Source organism: Vicia villosa, unplaced genomic scaffold (assembly GCF_029867415.1).
Source record: "Vicia villosa cultivar HV-30 ecotype Madison, WI unplaced genomic scaffold, Vvil1.0 ctg.000359F_1_1, whole genome shotgun sequence".
Lineage (NCBI taxonomy): Eukaryota > Viridiplantae > Streptophyta > Magnoliopsida > Fabales > Fabaceae > Vicia > Vicia villosa.
In genome coordinates, this window is record NW_026705162.1 from 1 (window position 1) to 13,170 (window position 13,170).

At 38.7% G+C, this 13,170-nt stretch overlaps 1 protein-coding gene across 1 annotated transcript; it reads right to left on the reverse strand.

Moving 5' to 3' along the window:
* Positions 1 to 10,022: 10,022 nt before the first annotated feature.
* LOC131627335 (beta-1,3-galactosyltransferase 7-like) lies at positions 10,023 to 12,915 on the reverse strand. Its single transcript, XM_058898181.1, has 11 exons — positions 12,647 to 12,915; positions 12,370 to 12,469; positions 12,230 to 12,288; positions 11,918 to 12,120; positions 11,713 to 11,776; positions 11,529 to 11,601; positions 11,318 to 11,438; positions 11,095 to 11,182; positions 10,872 to 10,997; positions 10,607 to 10,716; positions 10,023 to 10,517 (listed from the first exon to the last, which is right to left on the reverse strand). The coding sequence occupies exons 1-11, from the start codon at positions 12,736 to 12,738 to the stop codon at positions 10,369 to 10,371; spliced, it is 1,185 nt and encodes a 394-aa protein (XP_058754164.1). The 5' UTR covers positions 12,739 to 12,915; the 3' UTR covers positions 10,023 to 10,368.
* Positions 12,916 to 13,170: the final 255 nt, after the last annotated feature.

Here is a 13,170-nt window from a genome sequence, read left to right on the forward strand (position 1 = left end):
CCCCATCCACGAAGAAAGAATTACAATCATTATTGGGCAAGATAAATTTCTTAAGGAGATTTATCTCTAACTTGAGTGGACGCACGCAAGCTTTCTCACCTCTGCTTCGGCTTAAGCAAGGGAAATTCGAATGGTGTGCTGAACATCAAGAAGCTTTCGATCAGATAAAGCAATACTTGACTTGTCCACCAATTCTGTCTCCCCCAAATGGGAAGAAGCACATGCGCCTATACATTTCAGCATCAGATAAAACAATAGGCAGCATGCTTGCCCAGGAGGATGAGAATGGCATCGAGAGAGCCATTTATTACTTAAGTAGAGTACTCAATGATGCAGAGACTAGATATACTGATATAGAAAAACTCTGCCTTTGTTTGTATTTCTCCTGTATCAAACTTAAGTATTATATAAAGCCAGTTGATGTTTACGTTTCATCTCATTGTGATGTTATTAAACATATGTTATCTAAGCCAATACTACATAGTCGAATTGGCAAATGGGCTTTGGCCCTTACTGAATATTCATTAATATTTCAGCCTCTCAAGGCAATGAAAGGTCAGATTGTGTCAGACTTCATTGTCGACCATGCGGTGGTTGAGAATCATCAGCATTATGTGGACTTAAAACCTTGGAAGTTATACTTCGATGGTTCAACGCATAGAGAGGGTACTGGGGTTGGAATATTGATAATTTCTCCTGATGGAATTCCAACAAAGCTCAAGTTTAAAATCGAAGGTCCATTATGCTCCAACAATGAAGCTGAATACGAAGCATTAATTGCTGGACTTGAGGCTTTGTTAGAATTGGGGGCAACCAGAGTCGAAATTAAAGGAGACTCCGAATTGGTCATCAAGCAATTGACAAAGGAGTACAAGTGTATCAAAGAGAATTTGATCATGTATTTTGTCATCGCAAATAGGCTACTCAAGAAATTCGAATATGTGGAATTAAAACACGTATCAAGGGTGAATAACCAGGAAGCAAACGACTTGGCACAATTAGCTTCAGGATATAAAGTATCAAAAGAAAAGTTGGAGGAATTGATTGAAGTAAGAGGAAGAGCAATGTTTACTAAACTTTTGCCAAGTGATCTAGAGAACTCACAATTGGGTTATGCCAACAAAGAACAATTCGAAGTACTAAATATAGACTCGTTGGCAGACACAGATTGGAGGAATCCAATTATTAGCTACCTAAAAAACCCTTCAACGGATACAGACAGGAGAATCAAGTATAGAGCATTGTCATATTTTTTGATGGGAAATGAATTGTTCAAGAAAACTCCTGAAGGGGTATTGTTGAAATGCTTGGGTGAAGCAGAAGCATATTTGGCTCTGTCGAACGTACATAGTGGGGCATGTGGTGCACATCAAGCAGGGCACAAAATGAAATGGCTCTTGTTTCGTTATGGGATGTATTGGCCTTCGATGTTAAAGGATTGCATAGAGTTTGCAAAAGGGTGCCAAGAGTGCCAAGAACATGCAGGTATCCAACACGCTCCAGCAAACGAATTAAGTACGACAGTAAAACCATGGCCTTTCAGGGGATGTGGGAAAGAAACCTAAGAATTGGCATAAGACTTTAGATCAAGCGCTCTGGGCTTGTCGGACATCTCCAAAAGAAGCCACAAATACAACTCCTTTCCAGTTGACGTTTGGACATGATGCAGTACTCCCAATTGAGATATGTTTGCAATCGGTAAGAATACAAAGACAAGAAGACATTCCTCCCAACGTGTACTGGGAGTTAATGATGAATGAGTTAGTAGATTTGGACGAAGATAGACTTCGGGCACTGGAAATGATAAAAAGGCGAAAGGAAAGAGTGTCCAGAGCATATAATAAAAAGGTGAAAGGTAAAACTTTTGTTAATAATGACTTAGTTTGGAAAGTTATTTTACCTATAGATCGAAAGAATCAGGCACTTGGTAAATGGTCCCCACATTGGGAAGGACCCTTTCGAATCTTGAAAGTATTCTCGAACAATGCTTACGAAATTGAAGAATTAGCAGAAGATCGTAGGATCTTAAGAGTAAATGGGAAATATTTGAAGAAATATAAACCAAGTATGCACGAAGTAAGGATTGCAAAAACGTAGATACTCAGGGTACTACGAAAAGCCAAAATGGTCAGGCATATGTCAAAACATATACGCTACGTTGATCAAAATGGCTATGCGATCAGAATAAATTTTAATGGAAGGAAAAGAGTCTAAGGAGACACCAAAAGTGTTTTTTTCATTTAAAGGCATGAAAGTACATGCATTACAAGCGATCCAAGGAACATGATCCAAGATTACAAAAAAGAAAAAAGAGAAAAAGGGCATATAAATAAAGAAAAAACCCTAAAGAAAAAACTAGCTAGTTGATTCTTTGGTCCAAGCCTTCCAAGGACAGCACAGGCGAAGGTTCAGCTTCGAACATATCTGTGGTTCCAGAGCCACACATCCGCCTCACTACACCTTTCTTCAAGAAAATGTAACTGAGGAGTCTCCCGTAGGGAAGACAAGTCACACTCCCTCGACGGTCAACACCGGCAGAGACAGCTTTAACAAGTCCTTTAAAGATCATTAAAGGAATGTTAATTTTCCTCCCTCGAAGACCACAGAGGATGAACTCCAAGTCTTCAACCATGATGTTATTTTCATCGATCCGCCGAGGTTGGAAGTTCCCCACGAGCATCTGGTGCCAGATCCTGATGACTTTGGCACTGAAACGATCATTGTCCATAAGAGTTCTTAACATGAGATGAGTAGTCATGCTGAAACTGTTGTCATCAAAAGTTTCACCAGAGTTATTGCATCTTATTAGGTTAGCAATGGTGGTGGGAGTGATGCTGAGACGAGCGTGTCGAATTTCAGAATCAATGGTGGTCCTACCTTCAGGATCTATGCGTAGAGACGCATTCATCCAGAATTCTGCCACCATGTTGGGATAAATAGCACCCTCCAAGACTTCTTCAAAATAGAAGTCCAGTTCTTGGTTGACAAAGAGGGTTTCGATGTTGATAAAATGACGAACAAGTTCATCCTCAGAGAGTCTGAACTCGCCTCTGATGAGGGCTTTGATGTCGTTAAAGAAGAGAGGTTCAGCCATTGCAAGATAAGAGAGGTGTTCTGAGAAAGAAGTTGTGTGTTTTCTTTTTTCTGTGTTTGGTTTGGAGAGAAAACGCATGAATGAAGAAGTGAAGACAATATTTGACCCTTTATATAGACTGGGAATACTGAAGGTTGGTTTTTAATTGTTAATGAGTGATTGGACTGCGGTTGGTTTTCCAAAGAAAGAAGTTATGGCTTCCGCCGTTTCCCGTCCTTGGAAGTTGAAAAGTAATCATGAAACGGATGCACGCACGTCTTAAACCGACGTTTTGGAGAAAGTGACGTCACTGTTTAATAATGGTTATGGCTAGAGAAAGGGAAACGTCAAGTCTAGAGGCAAGGATGCTGCGAAAGATGTTCAGGATTCTACACGTTGCATTAAATGAAAAGCACTGTAGAGAATCTAAAGATATATTTTGGCAGAAATGTTTAGATTCGCTAAAAGTAATGCTGGCAAACATTATAGATATAAATGGGAGTCAAGCATACAAATATTATGAGTCTACAGTAGTTTCGATTACAAAATAAAGATGCAACAAGTAACAGGATTGAAAACATCTAGTTAAAATCCTCAGGGAGATCCGTTTTGATCTTCAAGTATTGAGTTTCCCACGAAGACATACGAAGCTCGATTAGTGCCCGTTGTTTCTTCAATCCTTCGATTTTTGGCACTAATTTCTGTGCAGTCTCGAAATGTCTAATTCCCGACTGCACCACTTCGAGCAAATCTTGTTGGTTAGATTTTTGTATGGCTGCCTGACAACGTTCAGCTTCTTTTATCTTGTCCTCGAGCGCCTTTATCTCTTGTTTCCAGGAGTTGATGTTCTTCTCATAATCATCAAAGGCCTTCTGATTTTCTGAATGTTTAAGCTTGAGGGCCTCACCTTGTTTCGTTGCATCCACAGCAGAGTTCCATGAAGAGTCATGAGAGGCCTTTGTCTCAGATAGCTCTTTTTCGACATTTTGCTTTCGAAGAATGTTGGCCTGGAGTTGCTCGAGTAGAGAGCCTAACAGAACAATTACCTCTGAAACTTCTGTGGAAACTTGGAGCAAATCTACCTTCTTTAGAAGTTGATTTAAGTTGTGACTCTTAATAGGTTCCCGGTTGAGGACGTCTACAAGATTGACCCCAAAGAATCTCTCTTTTATTTGTCGGAGGAGGCTAGGAATATCTTCTTTGTCACTAGATTTTACAGTTGCAGCTGGAGAAACATTAAGTTCCGAAGACGAAGAAGTATTCGCATCCATGATGGCCTTTAAGAAACTAAGAGGATCAGTTTGCTTAAGTTGTTCCAGCTCCAAAGGAGTAGGCTTCACGGGGGCAAGCGTCGAAGTTGTCTCAGGAATGGTTTTCGTATCAAGATTCGAAGTCCCTTGAGGATCTTGTTTTTCTGGTTGAGAAATTTCCTCCATAGCATCTTGCTCCGATGCAGTATCTTCACTGTCATGTGTTTGGGGGTTCACATTGTCACTGCCTGAGAATGGGTGATCTTCTTCCAAATTTTTGTCTTGATGAGTAGGTGGGGATTCGTCAGTGGAATGACTTTCTTCGACTGGTTCATTAGGCAATATGGTAGCAATTGGCCTAACATCTTCAAAGACTGGCGAGAGAACATGGGTTTGATTTTGAGATGTACCTATGTTAAATAGAGCAAAGTTAGTCATAAAGATAAACCTTTGAGAGGTTTAGTTGACGAAAGTTAAAGTTTGACAATTACCGTAAAGTTTGTCAACATTAATGGTAAAGCCATGGTCCTTGAAACCTGAAGTGGCAGTGCCAGCGTCTTCCTGCAATAACAAGGTAAATGACAGTTTAATTATTTGGTTAAGATCATAAGATAATATGTGGGGTGGAACTCAAATACCTTGGTTGGGATATTGTCTGGACTTGAATTATGACTTTCCACAACAAAAGCATTACTAGCAGTTTTCAGAGGAGACTCTTCAGAGGACGCCTTATCACCAGGAGAAACAGTTTTAGAGGGACTTGTCCTTTTCCCTTTTCTTGAAGGGGTAACAGCTTTTTGTCTCTTCTTGTGTCCTTGTCTAGTTTGGGGAGGAGATTTATCTTCGCCATCTGAGGCAGCTGTCGAGGAAGCTTTTCGCTTCGAACCTATTGGGGGTTTCGAGCTCTGGCAAATAGACGATAAGTAAGAAGGATACTACTCACAGATTGTACAAAATTAAGAATATGAGATGAGTACGTACCATGGGCTTCTTGTCAGTAACGATGGAATCACTTTCACTTGGTTTGTTGCTCTTAGATGTCCCAGAATCTTTTTGGGCAGAAGCTTCCTTGATCTTCCTCCTTCGTGCAACAGCTGTAGTTGAAACTGAAATCAGTATATCAGCAAAGAAAAGAAAAGTCAGTCGAGAAGATTGTCTTAATCCAAACCTTCAGGTATTGGGGTCAGGACACGAACATGTTTAAGATCTATATGAAGATGTCCTTTGAAAGTATCCAAGGTATGCTTAGTCGGAACCACTCGTTCAGCGTGTTTTTTGGTACTCTCTTGAAGAATTTTGAGAGCATTCCCACACACGAACCAGTCTGGGAAAGGAGGACTTAGAGCCACACCAAAATCAGCACTTGGTAGTGGAGGGAATTTTGGAGGATTAAGTTTGAAAGCCACTTCATAACGTAGTTCTGGTCGAACATACGAGGGCAACTTCAACTTATCCAGTTTGGCGGAAAACTTTTCGCGCAAAATGACTGCAGCCTCACGAACGGTCCGACTAAGATCATCAGGCCTGTAGATAGTTTCAAAGAATTTTTGAAAAGCTTGGATTTCTTTAATATGAGTTGAAGTACCTTTTTGAAAATTCTCCTGCACATCAGTAAAAGCTGCAGTTAGTTCTTGAGCAAGGCTATCAGCATCAAAGATTTGGGAGCTATAATAATCCGTCCACCATTGATGAAAGTCTGGTGTAGAATAAAAAGCAGGTTCGAAAGAGACAGGAGGAAGTTTGGTGTTGCCAACGTATTTGTTGATTTTTGTTTTACATTCTTCTTCAGTTAAGTACAAGGTATGGAAACACATATGGTTTCTCTTCTCATATAAACACTTGGGTTTTATTTGAACCAACCCAAACTGTCTCGAGACCAAATTTGGTTGGTAGCACACGAGAATACATTGACCTTTTGATGGTCGAAGGCGATGGGAAAGTAACCTTGGAGTCAGAAAGGCTTCCCAAATTTCCATAGACTCAGTTTGTTGATCCTGAGATGTTGATGGAAATTTTCGAGTAAACCATTCAGGACCTATTGTTCTGTGTACAAAGGGGGCCATAGAAGGATCGAACTGGTTACGCCGGGCAAACATCATTGAATACGCCAAGAAGTGTTCACGAAGCTTTCCAATTTCTTCTTTTGGAGTTAGGTAAGCTAACATGGTCCCTTCTATAGTTCGATTCTTGATTTTGCTGTCCTCCTCATTGACGTTTCCTCGAAAGGGAAGATGAGTTTCGAATGTAGCATTAAGCCACAGTTGTAATAGCCAGAAAGGGCCAGCATAAAGTAAACTACCGGATTTGAAATTTTTGGTAAGGGTTGCAGCTTCGCTGAGGTTTTCATAAAGAGACCCTAAAAGCAGTTGGCTGAGGTTGAGCTTTTTTCCAGCATGCAACTGATTAGCCATGCAAAGGTATCTCTTTGCAACTTGAATAGATCTTGAGCAGAAGGCACATCGTGAAAGCCATAGCGCTAGAAAAGCAATATGTTCTTCATCAGATACTGACGTTTCGGTGGTAATATGATGATTCTGGATGAATGCAGTATAAGTGACTTGTGAGTCATTAAAACCAATAGTATCATCATCCATTTCATTAGGATCGAAGGTTTCGCCAGTTGGTCAAAGTCCTGTAATCGCAGCCACATCAAAAAGAGTAGGGGTAACCATTCCACAGGGGAGATGGAAAGTGTTGTGAGAAGCATCCCAAAAATGAACCGCTGCTACTAACATGGGTTGGTTGTATTCTAAACCTGTCTTTGACAGTTGAATCAAATCGTATATTCCTAACGATTTCCAGAAGGATTCTTTCTGTTTCTCTACTTTTTCTAACCAGGCATAGTACAAATTAGGATCCTTGGCCAAAGGAATTGACCTAAACACTTTTACAGAGTTGGTCATATAGTTTACCCTAATTTTCGCTGAAGCTAAAGGAGTTACAGTTGGAGTTTCTTCCATGTTAGCAGATTTTCCTGAGGGAGAACAGCCATCTTCATCTATCCTAATTTTGCTAACTAATGGTCTGGTCTTGTAATAAGCAGGGAAGAATTTATTCAGAGATGGGATATTTTCACCTTGTAATGGACCCATAAAAGCGAGAGATTTTCTAGAAAGTTCAAAGGGAATGATTACCTGGGAAGCGTAAATAGCGCGTATTTCTTCGGTGTTAGGGTTTTGAACGTACTCTTGTTCCCCAGACCGTGTTGTTGATTGGAGCTTCAGAGCAGGTTGAAGAACATTTGAAGATGAAGCCATAGAGAAATTTCTGATTAAGAGAACGAGATTTTGAAGAAATTGAAGATGTTTGATTTTTGAAGAAGATGAAGAAATAGGAATGAAAGGTTGTGTAGAAGTGCAAGACCAAGTATTTAAAGGTTTAACGGAAACCCTTTTTAAATCTTTTGGGTAAAATCCAAAGAACACGTGGCGGCTGGTGATTTAATCCAACGGCGGTCGAATAAAGTTAGCTTCACTCCTAGTATGTAGGAGTAATGATCAAGAAGTAAGGTTAAAACGTGGGAATGTAAGTTATGAGAAGACATCTTTGAAAATGACAAGACGTTTCGGAAACAGGGTCATCTATGATTATGACGTTAGTCAGCAGTCTTGGAACTCTCAAAGATCAATAAAGAACGAAATCTTATAATGACAAGAAACGCCTATTTCTGTTGACTCTCGAAACAGGCATTTATTGGGGGCAATTTGTTAGCTGAAGATTTCGTTTTATATTATTTATCCTTCGAAGAAGTAGAAAATCGAAGGAAAGATGGTTACTGATGGCCATCCCTTAAAAATAAAAGAATGGCTACTGATGGTCATGCTTCGAGAGTAAAGATTTCTAAGTTCGCTATGAAGATAATGAATACTGAAAGCTAGTGAAAAGTATGTGTCTTCGGGGACTTAGACAAATTTGTAAATATATTCAAGTATTACTACTTAACGTGTTTTTTCGTAGTGTTTGTTTAATACACTGCCACGCGTCGAAGACAGACTCAGGCGGGAAGATTTGAAATTCGAAGACGATTTCGTAACTGTCCAAGTAACAGATGGCATCGCTAGAAGTCCTTATGAGAAACGTGGCAGCAGATTAGTATAGGACCGTTAAGGTCGAAACTAGTATAAATAGGAGTCTTAGTGTTAGGATTCTGTGTGTTCATTTTGTACAAATCACTCACATATTTACTCAAGTATCAAGCGTTAAGAGAAAGAGTTCGCTGAGAAAATGTACGTATGACACCACCATTTTAATACATGTGTATTACCCTTTGCTTTTAAATATTTTCCAGAATTACTGCATTTCGTTTACTTCTTGCCATTTACATTTCTGTATCTTTACTTTAATGTCATTTACTTTCGAATTACTTTCATGTTATTTACTTTCAAAGTCTTTTACATTTCTGCAGTTTAAGATTCTTTACGTTTCAATAGTCCTTTTAATTTTCTATGTTATGTTACTTATCTTTTCGCTGAAGTCACATTTATATATAACAAAGTGATTGTCAAGACTATTTGTTCTTTAATCGAACAACGCTTATTGAAGAAGACAAATAATGAATATGGTTCGAATGAACGTTGATGACAATCTTCTTGACTATGTGTCCTAGGATCAATCTAGTCGATCCTGCGAGTAACCAAATCATATTTATTATAGTTTGGAAGACTAGCGGTTGTTTACCGGAAATCACCGTAAACAATGTCTGGAGCCTATTTTTGGAAGTTCATTTCCGAAATGTCCCCTGAGGCAGGATAAGGTTTGTTGGGCCATCAATGCTCCACTAAGTCTATAAATACCACACACTCTTCTTCATCCTCTTCACACCACAAAACACAAATGACACAAACCTACCCTCACCTAGCATTCGTCTACTTTGAAACCGGCTACCCGATGCCGTTCCAATTTCGCTTCTCGCCCGACACGCCGTTTGCGGAATTGATATCGTCGCTCAACACGCTTTTGCGCTATCCCGAGAATCGAAAGGTTGTCAAGCTCGAGTACCGCTCTCCATCGCTTAACGACGAGGGAGACATTAAGTTCACACCTTTTGAGATCAAGAACGACGAAGACTTAGCGGTTATGTGGACAACGTTCGACCGATTTTCTTCGAAAGGCCCGATCGAGTTGGACGCCAAACTTCAAAGATCGGCGGACGACGTTATCAAAATGTTGACTCATCCCCACCTACCCGTTTTCAACAACATGTAACTTTGATTTTCAGTAATATTATCGTTGTAATCTTCACCCAATTAAATAAAGCGAATCGTTGTTATTTTTCATTTTGCTTCTGTCCAGACATAACTTCGGAAGTGCATTTCCGAATTCCATCATGGGGGGTGCGCTCGGAGATGAACTTTCGAAACACCACATTTTCTGAAAATTTAACTTTATTTCGGAGATGCATCTCCGAAATCAATATTTTATATTAAAAAAAACACTTTTTCGGAAGTTCATTTCCGAAAACACCTTTTTTGCAAAAAAAAATACCGTTTCGGAAATGAACTTCCGAAACAAGGGGTAGTGTGGTAAATTCACTAGGGGTGGGCAAGAAGGTTAGGAGGTGGCTAAAGAAATTCTCTTATTTTTTGTTTGATAAAGTTGAGTCTTTGTGTGAGTTTGGTTGTTCGATTGAGAGAATCAAAAGTCATTTTAAAAACATAAAATTGATTTTGACATATCTAAATGATTGAATTGAAATTGAATTTATCAAAACATTGCTGCATTTCATTACAAGTAACAAAAAGCCAGTCTCACACAACACAAAGTGTATAACAAAAAGAACAAACAAATTAATTTAAACTTAGAAACAGTCCTACATAAATATACTCTATAGTACCACCTCTACATCATACTCAAATCCTTCATATTCATGTGTCTTTTATCTTGATCAACCAACCTTGCTTCTAAGCTTTCCACAAAAATGTTTCATGTTTATATCTCTTTTGCAGATGATTTTCATTCTAAAATCCGAAATGTTCCAGCTGCAATTTAAACAATCGGTTCGTCTTTTGACCAGGAAAAAAAACCATCCTCCTTTGGATATTATATCTAAAATAAAGCACTCCAAACAGCTCCGTCCCCTTCACCGCATTTCGAGTGCACGTATTTAATCTTCTCCACTGATTTGCAGATCCCACTGCAGCTCCAATCAAACGATGCAACGCATATGTTACCTGCTTGCGCCTTCCACTCACAGTCTGCATAACGTTAATATCATTAAGTTCTAATCATCTTTCATTTTTTTTATGGAATGTTTCATGCGTACGTATTTCGTGAATATATATACCTGGAGGGGTTCCACAGCACATACTGCGGTCATCAATATGCTCGACTTCAAGACCGATGAACCATGAACCAAGTGAGACGTCTTCATTAGCAAATTTGTGTAAAATCGGCCTGCAATAATAACAAGAATATTTTTCTATATGTCAGATACATAAAGACTCTTGCTGGTTTAATTATCACGTTCTGATCCACAAACTGAGATTTCACATTCGGTAACATTGAATCAAATCATAAAATAAGTACTATATGAGAAAGCGTATACATACTGGTTAATGGAAATGTAAGTGGCCAAATCCTTAGAGATTGCATATATCTGCCCGGTTGCATGTCGGAAGTATTTGTTTCCCTCTTCTCCAAACTTCCAAAACTCAGGTTCGTGGTACTTGACATCCCTATATATAGAAACAACGCCAGAAAAATGGTTTAACATTAAGCCAGAATAAGGTGCGTGGAGGAGGAGCCGTATAATTCGGAATTCAGTGTACATACTTTCGAGATAGAACAGGTCCAGATTTCATGCATCCAATGTAGACCCTTGGTTTTGTACGATGACGAGCAAGGGTTGCTGCTAGGACACCTAAAGAGCAACAAAGAAGAGCAAAGTTAGTTTTTGTGGAAATAGGACGGAGAAAAGTGGTAAAGATTTAAAGGATGTAACGGCGAGGAAACACGGGAAAGAAGTCTCGAGAATCCTAAGACAGCAGATATATACCTAAATTGACATGAACATCATCATCCACTTTGACATAGAAATCAGCATCCCATAATGCAACAGCAGTAGAAAAGAAAGTTTTTGTCTTTGCAGACAGCTCATGATACCCTTCTACGTGTTGCTGTACGATAGCGTAAACCAAATATTAATTCCTGCCAAATCTTCCATATTTTTCTCACACAAAAACCGTAAGAATAACAGTCGGCCTTACCAGGCGAAGGAAGTCTTTGTGTTGAGCTTCTTCTGAATCAATAGCTCTATCTAGAATGCTGTTGGAAGTTGCACTGAGACAACAATGGCAACATCATAAATGTTAGTATCATCATGTAGAATCCATATAAATGACTAGATCATGGGGTAATCTGAATAATGCACCGAGACAACAATGGCAATACCTGTGGCCAATCATGAATCTGATGACGATTCCTTTCTCTCGTTCCAATTGAAGAAGTTGTTCGCCTATATCAATATGGAGGGAACAAAAATACGACTTTTCAGAAATTAATCCATCATAATAAACTCAAGATACCTAAAAAATAGGGATGCAAAATTCAAATAGAACTAACTTCACAGAGAAAATTTTAGGCAAGACAATTTTACCTTGAGGCATCCAAGTTTCTCTAACCGAATCACGTCGCTTCCTGCTACTGAAAGCCGTGTTTATACCTATCACTACAAATGCCTTCTTCTTCTTGGAAGCACCTTCCACGGAACCGGTGGCCGAGCCAGTTGAGTTCTTTTCGCGAGAACTCCTAGCTGCTGCTAATTCCATTTGCAACATAGAAACTTGTTTGTCTAGAGCCCTAACATCCAAGAAATTAAAACACCAAATTATTCCAACAAAAAAAAAAATCTTCAATTGCAGTTTGCAACAGAATAAAGAGATTCAATTCAATTCAAGGTAGCACTCACTGAATAGCTTCATGGGTTTTATACAATTCATTCATTTCATCCTTAGGCTTTTCCTGCTTCTGTTATTCCAAAATTGGTAGGGTTTATTTACTTTACCAAAAGCAAAAATCAGAAATCTGAGAATATTTCATCAACCATACCTTTTTGTTAGAACAATCCTCTGAGATCAATTGAAGTTCTTGTTGATCACGCTGATGCTTAGAAAGTATCAAACCATTTGATTCAGGTTGCTCCCACATCCTGCCACCAAAAACCCAAAACAAAAACTTCAAAACCAGATCATAAAAAGTTCAAATTTTGAAATGGAAATCTGACACCCCATGATTCAAATTTCAAACCAAAATCATTCACACCTCAATGAAACACAAGATAGACAAAAAAAGAAATAATGGGTAAGAGCTAAGAAAGTAAAAAAACCTGTTTGTGATAAGCATGCCAATAAGGAAGGAAAAGACAGAGAAAATTGGAATCCATTTAGCAGAGATTTTGGTAGATGCACGACTCTTCATCTTAATGTTAGGGGAAGATTGTTGGAAGATGAAGAAGAGATATATATATATAATGGAACTTTGGTGGGAATGTCAAAGGATGAATTGGTCTTAGGTCTTTGGTTTTGGTCTCAAATTCTAATAATGTATGCTATGCTACTATGTAATGTGGAAAAAGATAGGAAGAAGAAACGTAGTGGAATAATTATTGTAATTTAATATGAAATGGAGTTTAATCTAGTTGAATATAGGTTGATAATAATTGGAGAGAGTTACACAGTAACTTGAGTCATGAGTTACAGTTTGTGACACATATTGTGTGGTGGATGTACTGTCATAAGGTGTTTTTGTGTTGTTTTTGTCACATGGGCGACTTGTAAGAAATGGCAGTCTATTTTTGTCTTAATTTATTCAATGATGATATATTTATAAAGTCCATAAAAGTTAGAGAGA